This window comes from Pipistrellus hanaki (assembly GCF_964339955.1).
Source record: "Pipistrellus hanaki genome assembly, chromosome: 4".
Taxonomy (NCBI): domain Eukaryota; kingdom Metazoa; phylum Chordata; class Mammalia; order Chiroptera; family Vespertilionidae; genus Pipistrellus; species Pipistrellus hanaki.
Window position 1 is genome coordinate 77,852,994 of NC_140506.1, and position 23,325 is coordinate 77,876,318.

Sequence of the window (23,325 nt, forward strand, 5' to 3'; positions counted from 1 at the left end):
TTTTTAAAAATATTTTTTTATTGATTTCAGAGAGGAAGAAAGAGGAGAGAAAGATAGAAACATCAATGAAGAGAAAAAATCATTGACCAGCTGCTTCCTGCATGTCCCTTACTGGGGATTGAACCCACAATCCAGGCATGTGCCCTGACCAGGAATCTAACCATGACCTTCTGGTTTATATCACTGAGCCAAGCCAACCAGGCAAGCCTACACTTTTACTTACTTACTTAGAATTAGAATGGTGAAAAGATCTCACCCCATTGATCTATTCAAAAATTATATATTGAATGAAGGAAAGAGGCAAGACTCCTTAAAAGCAGAGAAGAGAGAAGTGTGGTTCTATCATTATTTTCTTAAAGCAAGTGATCTTTGGAAGCCCTCCTTTTTCTAGGGACCAACTAAGCCAGTCCTGAGTCAACCTATATAATTGACTTTGCCTTTTAAAAACATTTTTTATATGGATTAGAATCTAGTATTCTTTCATTTCAGCCTGAAGGATTCCCATTAGCATCTGTTGGAGGCTGCTATGGAATTCTCCCAATTTTAATGAGGATCATCTCATTTTCTTTTATTTCTGAAGGATAGTTTTGGCAGATATAGAATTCTTACTTGAGTTTTTTCCCAATTAGCACTGTGAATATATCATCCTGCAGCCTTTCAGAATCCATGGTCTCCCATGAAAAGTCAGCTGTTACTCTTACTGAAGGTCTCTTGTATGTCACTTATTGCTCTTCTCTTACTGCTTTAAAGTTTTAGCATCTTTCTACAGTTTGATCATGATGTGTCTAGATGTGGATCTCTTTGGTTTTATCATACTGAAGTTCACTGAACTTTTGGAATATGTCAATACATTTTTCATTAAAACTAGGGTTTTAATTTCTTTCTTTTAAAGGTGGGTTTGAATTTTACTTATTTATTTATTTATTTATTTAGTTAGTTAGTTAGTTGTTGTTGTTAATCCTCCCCCGATGATATTTTTCCCATTAATTTTTAGGGAGAGTGGAAAAGAGAGGGAAAGAGAGAGGAATATTACTGGGAGAGAAACACATTGATTGTTTGCCTCCTGCACAAGCCCAGACCAGGGCCTGGGGTAGGAAGGAGCCTGAAACTGAGGTACGTGCCCTTGACTGGGGACCCCTTCTATCCACTGAGCCAAATTGGCTAGCACTTAACCAGTATTTCTTCAAATAGTCTTTCTGCCCCATTCAATAGCTCCTTCTTTCCTTGTAGAATTCCCATTATGTGTAGACTAGAGGCCCAATGCACAAAATTCGTGCAAGATAAGGCCTTCCTTACCCTGACTGCCAAAACTGGCTTCCCTCATAGCCCCTTCTTCATCTGGAAGGATGTCCAGTCTAATTAGCATATTATGCTGTTATTATTATAGATTAGTACAGTTGATGAAGTCCCACACATCTCATAAGTTCTGTATGCCTTTTCCCCCTGTTCCTCAGATCGGACAATAGCAATTGACCTATCTATATTTGTTTTCTTTCTTTTTTTCCATTTCTTTTCTTTTTTTTTTTAAATATTTTATTGATTTTTCCACAGAGAAGAAGGGAGAGGGATAGAGAGCTAGAAACGTCAATGGGAGAGAAACATCGACCAGCTGCCTCCCGCACACCCCCTTATCGGGGATGTGCCCACAACCAATGTACATGCCCTTGACAGGAACCGAACCCGGGACCCTTCAGTCCGCAGACCGACGCTCTATCCACTGAGCCAAACTGGTCTCGGCTCTTTTTTTCCATTTCTAATCTTCTCTTGGACCTAATGAATTTTTCATTTCAGTTATTGTACTTTTCAACTCCAGAATTTCCATCTAGTTTATTATTATAGTTCTATCTTGATTTTGATATTCTCTATTGGTAGGACATTATTTTCATACTTTGCTTTATTTTTTTAAATGTATATATTTAAGGCATACAATGTTTTAAAATATACAGAACATTGTGAAATGATAACTACAGTAAGGCTAACAAACATTCACATCCCTCTTTTTTTTTTTAATGTGGTGATAACACTGAAGATTCACTCTTTAGCAAATGTGAAGTATTATTAGCCACAATCACCATGTAGATCTCAATAACTTATTCATTCTATTGTATATACATAATGAAAGCTTTCTGCTCTTTGACTACCATCTACTTGGGAGATATTGATCAAAGGGTAGGGAATTTCATTTATTATTCAATCTGAGAAACGGGTGAAGAAAACTGTACATAACCTATGATACCATTGAGACATCATACTCCCCAACTCCCTGACTCTGGTAAGCACTATTCTACTTTCTACTTCTATTTATTTGACTTTTTAAGATTCTATATAAATGTGGGATCATGAAATAATTTGTCTTTGTCTAGCTTCCTTCACTTAACAATGTATTCCAGGTTCATACATTGTTTTCACAAATGACAGGATTTCCTCCTTTTTAAGGCTGAATAATTTCCCATTGTACATATGTACCACATCTTCCATATTCATTCATCTGTCAACAATGCTTAGGTTGTTTCCACATTTTGGCTATTGTGAATAAAGCTTCAGTGAATATGGGAGAACAGATACCTCTTTGAAAAACTGATTTAATTTCCTTTAAATATATGCCCAGAATGGGTTTGCTAAATGGTAACTCTATTTTAAATTTTTTGAGGAAAAATTTCATACTATTTTAGATAATGGCTATACCAATTTACATTTCCATCAGCAGTGTACAAAGGTTCCCTTTTCTCCACATTCTCAACAACATTTTTATCTCTGCTCTTTTTTATATCTGAACTGAAATGAGATTTTATCTCATTGTCTTTTGATTTGCATTCCTCTGATTAGTGCATTTTCATATACCTGTTGGGCATTTGTAAGTTTTCTTTGGAAAATGTCTATCAAATCCATTGCCATTTTAAAAATATATTTTATTGATTTTTTTATAGAGAAGAAGGGAGAGGGATAGTTAGAAACATCAATCAGAGAGAAACAGCTGCCTCCTGCACATCCCCTAGTGGGGATGTGCCCACAACCAAGGTACATTCATTCCCTTGACTAGAATCGAACCTAGAACCCTTTAGACGGCAGGCTGACACTCTATCCACAGAGCCAAATCAGTTAGAGTTCCATTGCCATTTTTAACTGGGTTATTTGGGTTTTTCGCTCTATAATTGTATGAGTTCCTTATATAGCCTGGGTATTAACCACTTACTACACACATGGTTTGCAAATGTTTTTTACCCCATTTTGTAGTGTCTTTTCATTTTGTTGATTATTTCCTATGCTATGCACAAGCTTTTAAATATATTTTTATTGCCGAAACTGGTTTGGCTTAGTGGATAGAGCATCGGCCTGCGGACTGAGGGGACCCAGGTTCGATTCCAGTCAAGGGCATGTACCTTGGTTGCGGGCACATCCCCAGTGGGGGGTGTGCAAGAAGCAGCTGATGGATGTTTCTATGTTAAACTATTCTTCCTTTAGGTGAGTGGTTCTCACCAGGAGTGGGGAGACGGAATATCCTTCCTTCACCCCACCCTCAGAGGGCTTTTGGCAATGTCTAGAAACATTTTTGGTTGTCACACTTGGGAGTGGGAGCTGTTACTGTGTTTCCTCTGAAAATAAGACCTACTTACAGGTTTCCTTCTGAGTGAAATATAAGGCATCCCCCCCCCAAAATAAGGCCTATCTCCAGACTCTTGATATTGCAATAAACAAGACATTCAAAGACAATTTGCACATGGAAATTAATGACTACATTGAAAATAGAATGGAGAGAAATCAGCGTGGAAACTTTGTGAAACCTAAATTGCAAGAAGTTGTTACTTAGGTGAAGAATTCATGGGAGAAAATCACTGACAGTTGCATTGCAAATGCACTGCGAGCAGGCTACCTTGACAAGAAGTACTCATTTAAAGACAGTGCTATTGCTAAACATGAGAGATTTGGTCCACTGATTCTGAAAGAAATGGAGTCACAAGAAATTCACAAGGAAATTCAGGAATTGGATTGTTATGATGATGTTCCAGAAGATGATGACATGATTGTCATTGAATAAATGAGTAAATTCTTGATACTGTAGGATTCACAGTTTGTTTGGTTTTTGTTGACAACTACCATACTACCGTACCGTATACAGGTAATAAATTTCTTTTATTTTCATTTAATAATAAATGTGTACCGTATTCTTCTCCATGGAAAAATAAGACATCCCCTAAAAATAAGACCTACCGCATCTTGGAGCAAAAATTAATATAAGACACTGTCTTATTTTCGGGGAAACAAGGTACTAGCATCTCTTGAGTTAGGCCAGTTGATGTGCTAAACATCCCATAATGTACAAGAGGGCCCCACAACAAAGAATTACTGCCCCAAATGTCAACAGTGCCAAGGTTGATAAATACTACTTTATTTCTCAGTTTGATACCATATCTTTCAGGAAAGCCTTCCTGAATAAACCAGACTGAGTTAGGTACATCTTCTTGGATTCCCATAGTACTCAGCGTTGTATTGTACAACCATGTGTCACTTAATGACAGATAAGTTGTTAGGAAATTTTGTTATTGTACAACTATTATAGAGTGTACTTCCATAAGCCTAGATAATCTAGACTACTACATACCTAGGATTATGGGATAGTATATTGCTCCTAGGCTACAAACCTATACAGCATGTTACTATGCTGAATACTGTATCTGTAACACAATGGTGAGTATCTGTGTATCTAAACATGTCTAAACATAGAAAAGGAATATGTAGTAAAAATATGAAATAAAAGATTTTTTTAAATGGTACAACTATATAGGGCATTTACCATGAATGGAGCTTTGCAGGACTGGAAGTTACTCTGGGTCAGTGGTCGGCAAACTCATTAGTCAACAGAGCCAAATATCAACAGTACAACAATTGAAATTTCTTTTGAGAGCCAAATTTTTTAAACTTAAACTTCTTCTAATACCACTTCTTCAAAATAGACTTGCCCAGGCCGTGGTATTTTGTGGAAGAGCCACACTCAAGGGGCCAAAGAGCCGCATGTGGCTCGCAAACTGCAGTTTGCCAACCACTGCTCTGGGTGATGAGTGAATGTGAAGGCCTAGGACATTACTGTACACTTTATAAACACTGTATCCTTAGGCTATACTAAATTTATTTATTTTTAATATTTTTCTTCCTTCTGTAAGAAATTAACCTTAACTGTAACATTTTTACTTTATAAACTTTTTAGTTCTTTGTGTGTTTTTTTTTTAACTTTTGACTCCTTTGTAATAATACTTAACTTAAAACACAAGCACACTGTAACATTATTACAGTAATGACAACAGGAGGCAATAGGAACTTTTCAGCTCCATTACAATTTTATGGGACCACTGTCATAAATGTGGTCCATCGATGGCAATGACCAAAATGTCATTATGTGGTGTATGACTCTATATGAATCTGCTTTTTCCATTATATCACATGTGACTTTCAACCAGGCACCTTAACGTTGTTCCTAGCACATAGCAGGTACTCAGTAGAGTAGCAGAGACTGCTATCTGCTTTCCCTAATATCCAAACTATTCCTCTTAGCTAAAAGAACACCAACTCTCAGTTGGGCGCATGGTCATTTGGAATAAATACTACATTTCCCCACCCCCCTTTTATATATGGTCATAAAACTTAGGTAAGTTATGGCCAATGGAATGCAAGAAGAGCTACCTGCAAGCTACTAGGAAATATCCTAAAAAAGTACTAAATGCCCCTTCTTACTTGCCCACACTACTCCAACCCTGCAAGACATAGATGATATGACTAGAGCTCCAACTTGGACCATTTGGATGATGGAGCCAAAAGCTGAAGCAGCCTTGGTATGTCTTCTTTTATATAATTAGCCACTATTTTGTTTAAAACCATTGTTATTTTGGATCTCTATTTTTTGCAGACACCTAATCTAAAATAATAAATAATCTAATACCCAACTTCTACTTTTTGTCATCAATTGCCATATTCTTCAATAAAACACAAATTGTGCTTTATTAATTTACGTTCTTATTCTACTTTGTTATTCTTCACTGACATATTCTGAAATAAATATATATTTTTCTTCTGCTGTTTTCCTTTTTCAACCTGTTTTGTTGTCAATTATAGTCCCTGTTTATTCAATCGCATTTCTCCAGCTAAGAGTTCTCAGCTACTTATCTCTTCAATTTGATTTGCAAAAGAAGCACAGTGATTTCCACAACTCCAAAGGCATTCCTCTTAGATGGTATTTGATTAACAACTGGTTTTTTAAAGGTAAGTTTTCTGCCTTCACAAAGTATAAGTAATCCAAAGTAAATAGGCTTGTTCTCCGATAATTTAATGAAAAAATATAATATTTATAAAATTCTTCTGGAATATTTTAATTTGAGCTTATTGAGTTCAGGTAATTCTAATTTGCATGCTATTAATTTTACATGCTGTAAAAGTGATCATAATTTATAGGAATATAGCCTGTCTTCGTCTTAATTTGCTCATAATATTCTTGTTATTCTTAAATCTCTATTCTTTGTACCCCTCAAAAATATCTCCATTTTTTAAAACTTTTTGGTATTGTTTTCACCTATTAAATCTCCCCTTGCTATGGATCTGATTTCCAGTTGTTTTTTCTTATTAGAAGCTTTAGAGTTGTCAGTTATCACGTTCTTATTCTCTTGTACTTACCCTGCTAATATATTTGTCATTCCAACCTATTTGTGCTTAAGAGTTACATATGCCTGTCTGTTCTAAGAATGGACACACTTCTCTGTGAATTATGGTTGTGATTCGTGTACTTATTCTGTTTAAGCAATCATTACATTGTTCTGTTTTTCTGGTTTTGTTTTTGACCTAGTAAATTCATTGGCTAATCCTTTCTCTCATCCTTGAGTATACATTGGTTGGCTTTTTTGTTATTGTTACTGATTTTCATTTGTTCCAGGTAATTTTATAGTACCTTAATGAGCTTAATAGAAACAATTGTACATTCTAGTAACTTCTTAAGTATTCCCAGATGGAAATGGCTGAAATTCCACAAAAATTCCACAATTCATAAAAAGAGAGCAATGAAAATAGCTTACTGAAAGGTGAACATGGTGGTAAATGGATCTATCACTTATTTCTATTTCTTACTCAAAATATTTGAGAAGCAGGTCTCAGGAGTAGATACCATTCACTAATCAGCAAGATCCTCTTCCATATTCAATCACTGGGAGAATTCTACTGCAATACATCTATTTGCATAAAGTATTTTCCTTAAATTGTACTCCCCCTGCCTTCTACACAAACATTTATTTTAAAAAACAAAACATTTTCATTGATTTCAGAGAGGAAGAAAGAGCGAGTAAGAGATAGAAACATCAATGATGAGAGGAAATCATCAATCAGATGCCTCCTGCAGGCCCGCTACTGGGTTCCAAGCCTGTAACCAGGACATGTGCCCTTGACCGAAATTGAACTCAGGATCTTTCAGACAACAGGCCGACATTCTATCCACTGAGCCAAACTAGCTACACAAATATTTCTTGAAAAATAAAGGCAAAAACACACTTTAAAATGTCTTGATTTTTGTTTTTCTTTCTCTACTCTCTATTAATTTGGAAGAATGAACTACTACTATCTATCTATACTAATAAAAGGGTAATATGCTAATTAGACTGTGTGACCTTCCAGGAGACCTTCTAGACATTCTTCTGGACAAAGCCATGGTGGCAGGGCCAAGATAGAGACAGACCAGACACACCCTGGAGTCCTCCTGTGGTCCTTCCCTGACTGACTAACCTCCCACGTCTCTCCGTGGTCCCAGTCTTGCACCAGTGGGGTCCCTTGGCCTGACCTGCACCCTCTCACAATCTGGGACCCCTTGGGAGATGTTGGAGGGCCGATTTAGGCCCGATCCCACAGGTCAGCCCAAGAGACCCCACTGGTGCATGAATTCATGCACTGAGCCTCTAGTATATATACATATACAAATACATCTTTATTAGCTGAATATAGGATCAAAGTAAAAACAAAACATCTACTCACTTTGACAGAGATACACCACCAGCTTTCCCAATCATCTCTTCATGGTGTAATACTGAGTGGTTCCATGGAATATGGAGGAACTTTAAGAGTGTTCGCATCCACCGTTCAGGATGTAAGACAAGTTGTTCATAGTGAACTAACATGCATTTTTTATAGCCAACCTCCATACACTGGTTATACATGGTTTCTATGGCACGATTCCACTTGGTCAAACAGTCCCTGTAGCTGTTCAGGTCAAACCCGGCTATAGTAACTTTTCGAGAAATCATTGAATGTACTGACGCTCGGCCATCTCGGACCATCAGGAGAAATTTGGCATTGGGAAATAATCTAGCTAGGTAAGTTAAGGACTTCAGGGCAAAGGGATCTTTATTACATAAATAAGGAGCTGGCTCCCCGTGCTTAACAATGATTTCTAGTAAGAAGGCTTGCATGGCAGAATCCAGCACTTCATCGGTGACACCAGCCTCATCCAAGCGTATTTTCTCTTTACTCGACCGTGACCACATCTGTTTCAGGGCCAGGATTCGAGGAATGACCCTGGTTTCCTCTCCACAGCGAATATCAGGATGTGCATCTAACATTGCCCTCATGAGTGTGGTTCCGCTCCGAGGCACACCTCCAATAAAAATTAAAGGCATATCTTTGTGATAGGCAAAGGATTTGTTGGCTTTGATGTCCAGGCCAATTCGCACAGTCGTCTTTGTGCTTTCCAATTTGAGAGGCTGACTACGTTCCTCTATTCGGTGATGGCATTCCATGGCGTGTTGGCCCAAGTAAAACACAGTCACAGAACTAATCACCAGACATGCCAATAGTAAGTTCTGCTTCAGTTTTGCAACCATCTTGATGTGGTTATCTTTTTATTAAACAGATATTTTGCTCAAAATTATTTCCAGAAAATGTTCAGGCCATGGAGATTCTTTTCCAGAAAGATGATCAGTATCTAATGGGAAAAGGAAACAATTATATTATTAAGATTGTTTATAAATTAGTCATCGGTTACAATGATAACATTTTAGCTACAAAGAAGCCGAAGTTCTTAGATCCTTTAATATTCTTAGAACACAAATATACAAAAGTGTGAGCGAAAATAAATCAACATTTCCAATCAGAAACAGCTTCTTAATCTGACAATTCTAAAACTATGCACAAAATGGAATATCCAATAAAACTACTTTCATCAGCGAATCAAATGAATATTTAGTATGCCCAAGCATATCTCGAGTCGAACCCAAGGCTCATGTCTGGTATTTAGATTTGATTCATCTCCAAAAGTCATTATCTCCACATTCTAGTATGGAGAGAAATTATAGAAAAATATACAACTTATAAATATTTAACACAGATTCAGTTTATTCATCCCACGAATTATTTATTTGGGTACTACTGGACAGATACTTGGGTGTGGCTGAGGATAAATTTTGAAAAGGACAGCAGTATAGTGACCCATGGTCTCAGGAAATAGTCTTGTGAAGAGGCAGATATGCAAACAATGACAATAAAATGCAATCAGAGCCTTAGTAGAAATAAGCACAGTGGACAATGGAAGTATAATTAAAAGCAACAAATTAAGTCTACCTGAGGAAGCTACAAAGGTCTTATAGAAAACTAGTGACCCGGTGCATGAAATTTGTGCACATTAAGAGGGAATTAATTAGAGGAAATATTTTAATATTGCTATTTGCCCTTTCTCTATAATAGAAGTGTCAGAGATGGAAGAAAATTAGTAAAATGTATATTAAAATCTTTCTCCTGTCAGAGTCTGGGTCCCCACCCACCACATGTGCCTCAAAATCACACGAGACCCAGGCTTGGCCAGGCCCACCCCTATTAAGCCCCACAGGGAGGCAGGTGCGGCCTGAGATCCCCTGACTTGGGCTGGGGGGGGGGGGGCGGGGCGCGCCTTGAGGTCCCCTGTCAAGCCCCACTGGGCTGGGGGGGAGCAGGGGGGGAGGGGTGGATCATGGCCTCAGGTCCCCCAGCCCAGCGCCAGAGCAGGGGGGGAGGGGGGGCAATGCAGCTGAGGTTCTCCCAACTAGCCCCGTGGGTGGGGGACACAGCCTGAGGTCCCCTGTCAAGTCCCGCATGGCAGGGGGCAGCCTCAGGTCCCCTGGCCTGGCACTGGGGTTAGGGGCGCAGCCTGAGGGCCCACAGCCTGGCATCGGGGCGGGGGGCAGGGGGTGGTGGCCTGAGTCCCCTGTCAAGCTCCATCAGGTGTGGGGGGGGGGGGGCACAGCCTCAGGTCCCCTGCCCCAGCCCAGCACCACGCAGCCTCAGGTCACTGCACAATAGATAATTGTATCAACACAATTTGGGGAGATTTTTTTCAAGTTTTAATATCAGTTGTATTTTAAACACTGTCTCCCCAACACACATGAGCAGGGAATGTATTTCTACAGCCTTTCAGGATGTTTGAAAGTAAGTGTGACAGTGGTCAAAGGCCTTGTAAGGGATATTATAAAGAAAAAGAGGGGATTTTTTGCTCCCGCAGAAACATTCACATTACTTTTTACTAAGCTTATGAAGCCTGCTATTCTCTCTTTGGATGTTTCCAAACTTGGAGAATCACAGAATTATAAATCATGAGTGCTAATGGGACCTCCAAATCATTTGGTCCAATGTTCTCATTTTATAGATATACAAACTGAGGTTCTCACCACCATCTAAATCTTACCTGTTCTTCAAAGGCCACTTTTCTTTTTATTATGTATATTTTCCTTACTCCAAAAATATTTTAAATTCCTGAGGCTTACAGGATCTTGTCCATGTTCCTGTCCCCTACCACAGCATGTGTCCCGGGGTTCATTTGAACAATAGCTTTGCCAACACAGCATGCTTAACAGAACCAGGTCACCAGGTCCACTGAGCCTTCAAAGAGAATCAGTAAACTAACCAAACTGGGAAGTACATTTCTCTAGAAGAGAAATGCTATGGAGCTTATGGACTCTATTCACACCTTGATACTAATTCTTCTCAAAATCTTGAAAAAAAATTAGCCCTATAATTTAAGAAGTACTGGACAGGAAAAGCTGGTCTAACCATTTCCCTTAAATATTCAATCCCTATGCACATGCATTGCATACATGTGAACATACACACAGGGGACTCGTTCCATTACTTTAAACTCTATTTTACTGTATTTTCAGACAAGCAGTATAAATATTTTCTCAACTGGGACATTTAAAGAGCTGAGGCTGAGCCAGAAGGGAATACTGTAAGTTTAGTCTCATTTTTATCTCCAGGGGGAAGAAAAAAGCATTGAAACACTATAACAAACTTATCTGAGAAATCACTATTAATAGCACTGCCCTTTCCCAGAAAGCTAAATAGAAGACTCCCAGAAATACTGCTCTACAGAATGAGAGAGTGCTGACATTATACTTTTATGCTTGCATCTTTGCAAACTTTATAAACATTTTTAATTTAAAAAAAAAAAAAAACAGCATCATTCAACAAAAGTAGAAGTACAGAGTCTGGTAGTCAGCAAGACCATGTCCAACACGCAGTCATACACACAGGTCCAAGCACATGCATTGTGCTTTTATAGTCACAGAAGTGGCCATGTGCTAAGTCCAAAGAGATGCTACATAAATGTCCAGAAAAAGATAAATTATAGGAACACAATGTTCTCTTAAAAACTTTTTTCGTTAATCATTAGCTCCTTGCTTCCCATGCCTATTTATGATGCAAACTAATGTTGCAAATAGCAACAGCCAATGCCATTCTGTCTGCTGTCTAAAGTTCAATCTACAGGGTATGGCAAAAGTAGGTTTACAGTTATTTGTATGGAAAATAATACAATAATTAATAAGTAATACTAAAAGAATAAATCCTGTGTTTTGTGTACTCACAACCGTAAAACTACTTTTGCCTCACCCTGTATAGCTGGTTTCTCTATTCACTTCTAGCTCTTGAACTTGCCAATTAATGTTTCTAGGAGTTAATCTGAATAGCTTTGCAAATCAGCAAATAAACCCATGTTGCAAGATCAATCCTTAAGTCAGTTCATGGTCAAAGCACAAACATGAGAGCATGTTTTTCTAGCTACACATTGGAGGCCAGCCCTAGACCCACTGACAATAAATGGCAAATAGTAAGAAGACCATGTTATACACAGCTAGTGATCTCTGGGAGTCTGCTGGGACACATATTCTTAAAGAAGCAGTATACTAGGGTTTTGTTTTCAATAAACACCATGGTCAGGAGGGAAAAGAGTTGGTCAAATACTAAGAACTGGACCTAATGCCTAGAACACAACAGAGATAAAAGCACAAATTAAACTGGAGCATAACTTTAACAGTTCCAGATAAATGAAATTGTCTCAGAAATATCTGAGGGCAGATGTATGAATGGGGAGAGGGTTATATATGAAATTAGATGGCTATAAGTTAATAAATGTTGAAGTGAATAATGAGTACTTACGGTTCAATGTAATTTTCTATTTTTAGATATGTTAGAAAGTTTTCATTATAAAGAGCCAAAATGAAATAGAACAAAGTAAACAGTTACCAAGTTCTAACTTTCTCAAACCTGCAAATCAGAAGATCACTGGGCTAACCATTCTTCTTCTAGTTTCTTTACTAATGTTTATTGTCTATGGAAACCACCCCTGAGAGAAAACACAAGATAGCAAATTTGCTCAAATTACATCCTCTCATTCAGTAATTCAATTATGCAATTTACCACCAACCTTCTAATTTTCAGAATTAAAAATAACTGGAATAGAAAAAGAAAAGAAGATGGTGTTGAATTAATGTAAAAGAAGCCTAGTATATTTGAGAAGACTTGGGGTCTAGTGAGAAATCAGTTTTTTCTTAGCCATATGGATCTAGTTCAGCAATTTTCAACGGGTGTGCCACAGGAATTTTTAAAACATGTAAAACCTGACTATTTAGTCAGGGGAACTGACTTCTTTTCCCTTAGATTGTCAAATAAAAAATGACAACAGCCAACACAATAACCATCCAGTGTGAATGAATCAAAATTATATGTATTTTTTTGTTAGGTTGACAAAAATATATATTTTTTGGTGTCCCACAGAATTTCAGTAATTTTAGAAATTTTGGTGTGCCACAAGATAAAAAGATTGAAAATCGCTGACCTACATAAATCCCTGAGCATTAATTCCCTTGGCAATAAAATCGGAATAATGATAATCAAACACTTTTTCACATGTAATTAGAGTAGAAATTATGAAAAGAGGAAAGAGCAGAAGTACAAAAGGAGAACCGGCCCATTCTCCTTCCTTTCACAGAGCTGCTGGGACAATCAAGGCGGTAACATGTGAAAAGACTGAAAGAACAGGGGCCTGTGGCACCCTTCACACTGGCCCCTGCTCCTCTTCCAACTGCACCTCTCCGCACTCCTCCCAAGCAGCCTGCCCCCTGCAGGGCCTCTCCTCCTCCACACCAGGCACCTCCACACCTGGCCTCGGCTCATGCTGCTGCCTTCTGTGTCACGACCCTTCCTCCCTGTTATACACACCTCCTCAGTGCTCTCTTCCCATCTCTCTCTCTCACCAAAGAAATCAATTGTTCTCTCTTCTGTACCTCAAACATTTGGTAAAAACATGTTGGTTTGCACACTCATGCACTGTATTGTAATTAGTTTACCCCACTAGACTATAAACTCCTTTAAAGCACTGATTAACCCATTCATAATCCGTGCAGTCAGTACATGAATATCAGATAAAATAGAAAGCAAGGGATTTACAGATGAATAAGCACTTAGTGAAATACTCTCACCTATATCTCCTTAAAATACCTATAGTCATCTGAAACAAAGTAAATATTTAACAGAAAAATGTCAAATGAAACAAGGAACTCACAAAAATAAAGTAATGTGGAGGCTATGAAAAAAAAAAATTGCAAACCAAATCATTACCCCAACAGGACTTTTAAAATTCAGTCTAAAGCGGGATGGGTGGAAGTCAAAGAGGTCACAGAAAGGATAAATGAAAAAATCTTTCTTCCTCTTCTATTTCCTGGTAAATGAACCACTTCCTCCAAGATGTCCAAAATAAAGATCTGAGATCCTTCATGTACTTCTCCCTTAACTTCTCCGTAGATAACTGGTGAAGTCCTGTCCATGTTTCCTCTTTCAACCCAACCTACTCCCTTTTCTTCCCCTACTGGCATGGCTTTAACCCTCACCCTCATCCTTTCTCATAAGAGTAACTCTCAGCCTCCTAACTGGTACTCTCTGACTTCCTTCAGTAAGTTCATGCACTATCTTGTTTCAGCAATGATCTTTCTAAAATGTAAATATACTTAAGACACCCCCCTGCTTAAACCCCTGCAACGACTATTTACTTCTTTCAGAAACAAATCCTCCCCATAACATATAAGTCCTTCATGATCCAGCCCTTGCCTGCCCGAGACTCTTCTTTCTTTCATCATTCCCCATCACCAACACCGCATACACACACATTCTCACCCAGTGCTGCCTTCATCTTGAACAACCTGTAGCTTCTCTTACTCACAACTCCCACTCATTCTTCAACATTCAGAAGCTTTCCTACAGTCTCTTCTAGGAAGCTTTCCTCACATCTTTTCTAGTACCCTTATACTTACCCATGTCATATTACTTCTTACATTATAGGGTTAATTTGCTTTCTCAATAGATTGTGAAGTCCTTGAAAGTAGGGGCTCTCAAATGAGTTAATGGATTCCTGATTGCCAGTAAGTTAACATAACTAAGTTCTATGAGTGTAATTAGTTGTGAGTTTTGGGGAGGTATTGACTACATCTTTTTTAAAATATATATATTTTATTGATTTTGTACAGAGAGGGAGAGAGAGAGAGTTAGAAACATCGATGAGAGAGATCAGCTGCCTCCTGCACACCCCCTACTGGGGATATGCCCGAAACCAAGGTACATGCCCTTGACAGGAACCAAACCGGGGACCTTTCAGTCCCCAAGCTGACGCTCTATCCACTGAGCCAAACCGGTTTCGGCGTCTACATCTTATTCATCTCAGCTTTACACATAGCAACTACACTAATAAAAGAGAAATATGCAAATTGACAATACCTCTATGACGAACATCAGCCAATCAGGAATATGCAAATCAACCCAACAAACATGGCAGATTAATTTGCATACACAGGCATGGAGCAGCTGAGCAGGGCAGGGTGCCTGCTATGAGGGGGAGGGCAGGGAATAGGGGGAGGAGCAGCGCTCTGCTAGGAGCAAAGACTTACAGGCTCCTGGGTGGCCAGGAGTAAAGCCAGGGGAAGGAAGGCCTATTCTTGCACAAATCTTTGTGCAACAGGCCTCTAGTATAACATAAAATGCTACATGCATTTTGGGTACTCAATAAATATGCATTAAGTGACCCCGGTAAAATTTTCTCACTAAAACCCAGACAACTAGCACTTTCCTATTATTAGAATTATCTTTCCTCCTGTTCCCAGTGTTAAAATGAGTTGACTATATTTAGAAATACTAAAGTACAAAGTTCACTTCCTGTTTTTCTCCCTCTGACTCTGCTCTTCCAATCCACTCATTATTGATCAATCTATTTCATCTGCCTCTGTCACACTCTTGTTGATAAATGAATCAGAATTTTTTTTTTGTAATCCCTTGCTCTTATTGCACTAATTCTGTCCTAGAGTTATTGTGTATATGAGGAAACTGAAGTTCAGAAAGGACAAGTAGCTTACTTAAGGTATCAATATTTGGCAAACTGTTGACCAAGTAGGAACCTAAAACTGACTCTAAAACTGTTGATGACTACTCCATGGTACTTCCCATACAGTGGGTCTGGCATGAAGCAAAAGCCATGTATGCAACAAGTATGGTGCAAATTAAAGTGAACCTGACATTGTTAGAAGACTTTCATTGCATATGAATTTAAAAATATACCTAGCTTTTGTTTTTAATTCAGGATGACATTTTATAAGAAATTTATATAAAAAGTTACAAAGATGCATTTATAAACAACAGTTGTAAGAAGTTAACTATAGCTGCCTTGGAGACAGCCCTCTTCACAGAAGTTCCAGAGCCAAAGAAGGGGTATACAATGTCTGAAAAAGGAATTCCAGGTGTCTGTGAGGCTCACATTAGTTATGAGTGATGACAAAGACTTTAAGATATCCATGTGTGCTCGCAAACTCTGTCTCAACATCCTTGGGGACAAAAAAAGCCCCAAAGAGATTCCAGCTGCAGAGAATAATATCACAGCAAATTACTGATTACATCTGCACGATGAAAACCTACAGGAACCCACTCCTTCTCAGGACTGTTCATATATTCAACACATTATAGAGAGTGGAGGAAATGGGTTTTGCTGGCTAACAACTAGCTTCTGATGCTGATGGGATTTATAGCCTTCCATGTGACCCACAAACATCAGGTTGGCCAAAATACACAGGGCTTCATCGATGTCTGTGTTTTCCACTGAATTTCCATGAATTTCAAAGCAACTAGAAAAGCATCCAGAAATAACTGGTGTGTTGAACAAGTACACTTTCTTAAAAAGATTCCTTCTGGTGATTATCTTCAACTTTTCAAGATTAAGGAAGATACCACAGCAAATAAAAAAAGGGCTCAGGCTTCATCAGAGCCTTGTTTAATAGGACACTGCCTTCACTTACAGCTTTGGTCACTTCACCAAACTGCATGAGATACTTTTTCAGATGCTCAATGGTTGGCATATGATCCAATAGCATTTTTATTGGAAATAAATACGTAAGAATCATCCTTTTGTTCTGATTTAAATGGCTTTAGTGCTCAAAGGCACAGGACAGCGAACGTGGCCATTGAACAGTGTTTAAAGGCCATCGAACATGGTCTTTCACCCAACATGGTACCCGTATGTCACCCTCTGCTATAGCCATCTTTCAGGTTTGAGCTGTCCGTAGCTCTGATGAGCACTTTACACAAATAAGAGTTTTTTGATCTATCGTTATTATTATTATCATTAAATCCTCACTCTAGGAGTGAGCTTATTTTCCCACTGTTTTTAGAGAGAATGGGGAGAAGGAGAGAGAGAGAGAAACAACAATTGAGAGAGACACATCAATTGGTTGTCTCCCGCAGGCATCCCACCCGGGGGCAGGATCCAACCTGCAACCCAGGTATGTGCCCTAGATAGGAATCAAACTCACAACACTGCAGTGCACGAGCCATTGCTCTACCCACTAAGCCATGCCAGCCAGGGTGAGTTTGTTGATCTTAAAGTAAATCTTGAATAACTGATTCACTAGAAATAATATCTCCCACTTCTTAGCATCCTCTTTACCAGCATGACTGTCACTGGCACAAGCAGGAAAATAGCTCATCAATAATTCAGTGGCTTTTACCAACATTTCCCTGACTTTGCTTTTTCCTTTCTTTTCCAACTGCTGATTTGCATTACTGGCAAATACTTAAAGGTCAAGCATAATTACATACATGCCAGGCAGAGCCCAGTTTTTGTTTTCTCCTTTGGTGAGGCCAACTGAAGCCGTGAATTGGCAACATGAGAATACTTGGAAGACACCAGCTCTACATCAGATGCCCAGTCTCTGGTGTTGATTGCTTCATAAACCTACTATAGGTAGTGATGTGCGCCATCGCTGGGACCGAGTGGAGCCAAAAATATATGAATTATCCTATTATGATCATGTCAGGCCTAATTAGACAGATAGGAAAAAAATCTAAATCTATGTATACATTGTGCTTTGTTTGCATAAATGAGCAGCATGCATATTTGCATACTCTCTCCAAGTCCCTGAAGCTCTCATCTAGATGAGATTAAGAATAGAGAACTAGCCGAAACCGGTTTGGCTCAGTGGTTGGTAGAGCATCAGTCTGTGGACTGAAGGGTCCCGGGTTAGATTCCGGTCAAGGGCATGTACCTTGGTTGTGGGCACATCTCCAGTAGGGGGTGTGCAAGAGGCAACTGATCGATGACTCTCTCTCATTGATGTTTCTAACTCTCTATCCCTCTTTCTTCCTCTTTGTAAAAAATCAATAAAATATTTTTTTAAAAAAAAACAACAAAAAACACACCTTGGCTGGTGTGCTCAGTGGTTAGAGCATCAGCTGGCACACCAAAGGATCGTGGGTTCAATACCCAGTTAAGGGCATGTACCTGGGTGGGTTGCATTTTTTTTTTTATTAAGGTATTATATGTGTACATATCTTTCCATTGTGGGTTGCATGTTTGATCCAAATCCTGGTCAGGGCACATGTGAGAGGCAACCAATCAATGGGTCTCTCTTACATCAATGTTTCTCTCTTCCTCTCTTCGCCTCTCTCCCTCCCTTCACTCTCTTTAAAAAAAAAAAAAAAAAAAATCAGGGAGCAGCCAGGCCCGGAGCAGCCGGGTCTGGTGTGGCCAGGCCCGGAGCAGCAGCTGCCAGGCTGGGAGCGGCCAGGCCCGAAGCAGCAGTTGCCAGGCTGGGAGCAGCCAGGCCCGGAGCAGCCGGGTCTGGTGTGGCCAGGCCCGGAGCAGCAGCTGCCAGGCAGCAGCAGCCAAGTCCAGAGCAACTAGGTCCCAGAGCAGCTGGTTGTCGAACGAACCAGAGCAACAGAGACCAGGCCCGGAGCAGCCAGGCCCGGAACAGCTCGCTCCTCGCCTGCCCCTGCCCCACGGCTGCCTCTCAGACATGGCTGGAAACTTTTGCGGGAACTTGAGGGTCTGCTGAATCAAGTGATGAAGGCTTAGATCTGGATGTGTTGAGTTAGTATAGGGCTGGGGTGTTGATCTGTGAGTGCCTTGGGTGGGGCCTGGATGAGGCTGGTTGACCTATTTGGAAATGTCTTCTGTGTGAAATGTATCATTGGGCATGTGGAGGTATTATTGATATGAGAAAATGCTAAGTAACTGATTTACTACCTGAAAAGGGATTTACTATCGGGGAAAGGGAGGGAGGAAGAGACTGAACATAAACTGCACCTATGGATGAGGACAATGGGGGATGGGGAGGGGGCGGAGGGTAGGGTGGGAACCTGGTGGAGGGGGGAAGAAATGAGAACCTTTGTAATAATATGAACAATAAAGATTGATTAAAAAAATAATAAAAAAATATTACATACAATAAAAAAATATATATTTGAAAAAACTAAAAAAAAAAAAAAAAAAAAAATCAATGGAAAAAATATCCTTGGATGAGGATTAATAATAACAACAAAAAAGAATGGAGAACTAGATCTGGTCCCAAAAGATAATAGATATATATACAGAAGCTAGAAAGTAGCATGTTCTTTATCAGCTTATTTTACTTTAGCATAGTCTCTCTCACATATAAGTTCCCACTTTATGCCTCTCACACAGTTACTCAGAGCTGAAATTCTGTGATCTCTATCAAAAGCTGGACATCAAGAGGAGAAGAAATCAAGATGGCAGTGTAAGTAAATGCTGGTAACTCACTGCCTCCCACAATCACATCAAAGTTATAACTAAAATACAGAACCACCATTATTCAGAACCACCTGAAATCTTGCTGAATGGAAGTCTTACAACTAGAGAAGAAGAAAGTACATTGAGACTGGTAGGAGGGGCGAAAGCACAGAACAGGCTAGTCCCACACCTAGACGAGTTTTTAATTGGGAGGGATATCTCAGCTGCAGAGGCCTCCTATGAGAACAAAGGGCTCCCAACCCCACACCAGTTCCTCAGCCCAGAGTTCAATAGCTGGAAAGAGAAGTCCCCATAACTTGGGGCTGTAAAAACCAACAGGGATTGTGGCTGAGTAACACGAAGGCTGCTGGAACCCAGAAAGTTCTTACGTGTCCCACTTCCTCTGAGCTCCAGCACTGGGCAGTGGCTTTGGGGGGATCCAGGGACATACATGGAGGAATGGGACTGTCTGGCATTGGGGCAGAAACTTGAGAGTGGCTTTCTCCCAGACAAGGGTGTTCACAGGGGTCTGTGACCTTTCCCGTTGCAGAGCTGACTAGTAGCTATATCTGAGTTTACACCAGCATGGCTCACATTGTTCGCTCCATCCTAGTGATTCCCTGAGACCCTGCCCCATTCAATTTGCAGCCCCACCCTAGCTGTTGGCAGTGATTTTTCCACATGAACAGCCTGTCCTGGCTCAGGCTTCAGACTTTGCTAAAATTTCTCAAACAAGCAGCAGCTAGCGTCAGCATGCCCCAAACCTATCAGTAAAAGGCCCAAGACCCTGCACTAGCACCAGCCTGCGTTGCTTCACAGCTGGGCCTTGCCTGAGCACTTCCAAGCTCAATACAAGTAGCATCCATCTGCAGATCTCCCTGTAGCTCCTGCCAGGTAGTCTCAGGCAGTGGCTGACTTTACACCTTCTAGGAGGCCCCAGAGCCAGTACACTCGGTGGATAGCTTCAGACATACCAGATTACAACTCTACACATCCACAAGTGACACACTCGAGGGAGACACAGTGAGCAACAAAGTCCCACCGAAACAAGTCCTGCTCCATAGGGGTGTCTTCTGCACAGCAACTCTTCCACTGTAGTCATAGCTCGTCCTCACAGCCAGTTGACCTGGAGTTCAATCTCTCACAGTGATAACATCAATCAGGGCTCAACTACAATAAGTCTGTGCACATAGCCCACACAGGGATGCACCTAGAGTGCCCAGCTCAGGTGACTGGAGAGGCTGAGCCACTAGGCCTTACAGGACACTCTACCAATTCCAGGAGACATAGCAGCTCTACCTAATACACAGAAACAAATACAGGGAAGCAACCAAAATGTGGAGACAAAGAAAACATGTCACAAATGAAAGAAATGGAAGCAAGAAAACTACTGGATAGAGAGTTCAAAACCATGGTTATAAGGTCACTCAAGGATCTTAATGAGACCTCCAAGGAACTCAAAGAGAGCTTTAAGGGACTTAGTGAGAATCTCAAAGACATGAAAAAAGACCAGTCAGAAATTAAGCACATACTAACTGAAATAAAAAATAATTTATTTAGCACCACCAAAATTAAATGTTGTATTTTTTTTAGAAGAGGAAGAAAAAAAGATAAAAATATGAACAATCAAATGGCAATAAATACATATCTATCAACAATTGAATCTAAAAATCAACATAAACCAACAAGAAACCTAATGAGCAAAATAAACTCATGAATAAAATAGAATCAGAAACATGGAAACATGGAACAGACTGATGACTCTCAGAGGGAAGGGGGGTGGGTGGGGAAAGATTAACCAAAGATCTTATATGCATTTATGGACACAGACAATAGGGTGGTGAAGGCCTGGGGCAGGGTGGGCATTGGGGGGATAGAAGGGACATCTGCAATGCTCTCAACAACAAAGATTTTTTAAAATAAAAAATAAAAAGCTGGACATCAAATCTTTGATTAGAAACCACCATTATAACAATCTATATTGGAGATTTTCATCTTCCTGTATCTTTCCAAGGAATATAATGTAGTGTATGCAGAACCTTGTATTGTTATTTAATTTTTCCAGAGTATACAATTTCCTCCAATTAAAAAATGGATGAATAAAAAGCAAACCCCAGTCACAATACTTAAAATGTTAAACATTCTTTCAGTGAACCTTATTCCTACACTTCAATTAACAAATGTGTATTAAGCATATAAATGGGTGTGATTCATCATGTACTTTCAAAGAACTAGTAACTTAGCTGGATAGAAGACAAGAAACTATGTGATGAAATAATAAGACGATAATACAAAAGGTATGAAAAAGGACATCCATGGGCTACAGAGGAAGAAAATTATTTCAGAATGAATTTTAAAAGATAAGCAGGACTCCCATTGTGGGAGTGAGGGAAATAAAGAGTGTCTTGAGCAGAGAAAATAAGATAACAGAAAGCCTCAAGGTGGAAAAGAATAGCATGGATTCAGAAAATATTAAGCAATAAACATAGCTAGAATGTAGGGAAATAATAGCATATAAAACATAAAAATATAATTGTATAACCTCAGAGTTCTCAGTAATCAAAACAAACTGCTAAAATTTAATGCATAAACCACTCAAACTACTATACATAAAAAAAAGACCGGAGGAATCATATCCAGCATGGGAAAGTAAGGCACTCCAAAAAGTCTGATCCTCCGTAAAAGTAATGAGAAGACTGGCAAAATGCAAACTCAACTTTTTCAGAAATCTGAAAATTAACCAAAGGCTTGCAACAATCCAAGAAACATTTATCCAACAAAAACAGCTGACTTTCAGTAAGTAGAACAAGATTTATGGCATTTTAATTCTCCCAATTTCCTTTACCCAGCTCTGTGGAAGACTCGGAAATCAATCCTATATAATAAAGACGAAATATGCTAACTGACTATCACACCCTCACAAAATGGCAGCTCCCACAGCCAATAAGAAGGGAATATGCTAATTGATTGTCACACCCTTAATGATGGCGGCGCCCACAAGATGGTGGCACCCAGTCCCCTCAGACCCACCAGAGTGCCTGCCTCCAGAGTCCCCCAGTCCCCTCCACCCTCCAGCCGTCCAGGGCTGGCCTGAGCCACAGGCAAGCCTTGGATGTCAGTTGTCCAGCCACCCAGGGCTAGCCTGAGGAACAACCAAATGACTGAACAAGCAGGCTGCATGGGGCAACCAGGTCGGCAGGGAGGTTAGTGAGGGATGAACAAACGACTGAACAGCAGGCTGCATGGGGTGACGGTGAAGGGTGACCAGGCTGGCAGGGGGACAGTGAGGGGTGACCAGGCTGGTGGGGGGCTGTGAGGGGTGACCAGGCTGGCAGGGGGACAATTGGGGGTGACTAGGCTGGCGGGGGGCAGGCAGTTAGGGGCGACCAGGCAGGCAGGCAGGTGAGCAATTAGGAGCCAGCGGTCCAGGATTGTGAGAGGGATGTCCGACCGGCAGTCAGACATCCCCCAAAGAATCTTGGATCGGAGAGTGTGCAGGCTGGGCTGAGGGGAACCCCCCCTGGATAAATTACATGAACCGGGCCTCTAGCAAACTATAAGCATGATAGCTGTGAAGAACAGCAGCCCAGCAACTATTTCAGAAGAATAGGTTAGGAGCTCCCCCAAACCCACATCTCCAAAGAACTGTCCTGCTTAACCTATTGGAAAAGCTACATTCTCAGGGCTTATCTTTATTGGACCTGAATCAGAGCACCCTCAATGTGACATTCCTATGCCCAACGCATTTGTTAAAAATACTGAGACAGCCAAAACCGGTTTGGCTCAATGGATAGAGTGTTGGCCTGGGGACTGAAAGGTCCCAGGTTCGATTCTGGTCAAGGGCATGTACCTTGGTTGCGGGCACATCCCCAGTGGGGGGTTGTGCAAGAGGCAGCTGATCGATGATTTTCTCTCATCAATGTTTCTAACTTTCTATCCCTCTCTCTTCCTCTCTATAAAAAAATCAATAAAATATATTAAAAAAATAAAAT

At 40.1% G+C, this 23,325-nt stretch overlaps 1 protein-coding gene across 4 annotated transcripts in view; it reads right to left on the reverse strand.

Annotated features, from left to right (window-relative positions):
• Window positions 1-23,325, reverse strand: part of TPST1 (tyrosylprotein sulfotransferase 1) — a 66,876-nt gene that overhangs the window by 36,930 nt on the left and 6,621 nt on the right. For all 4 annotated transcript variants that reach the window (XM_084880716.1, XM_084880715.1, XM_084880714.1 and 1 more), the window contains exon 2: window positions 8,002-8,947. In XM_084880716.1, coding sequence (XP_084736842.1) covers window positions 8,002-8,846 — 845 coding nt within the window. In that variant the 5' untranslated portion in view covers window positions 8,847-8,947. The remainder of the gene's footprint in view (window positions 1-8,001; window positions 8,948-23,325) is intronic.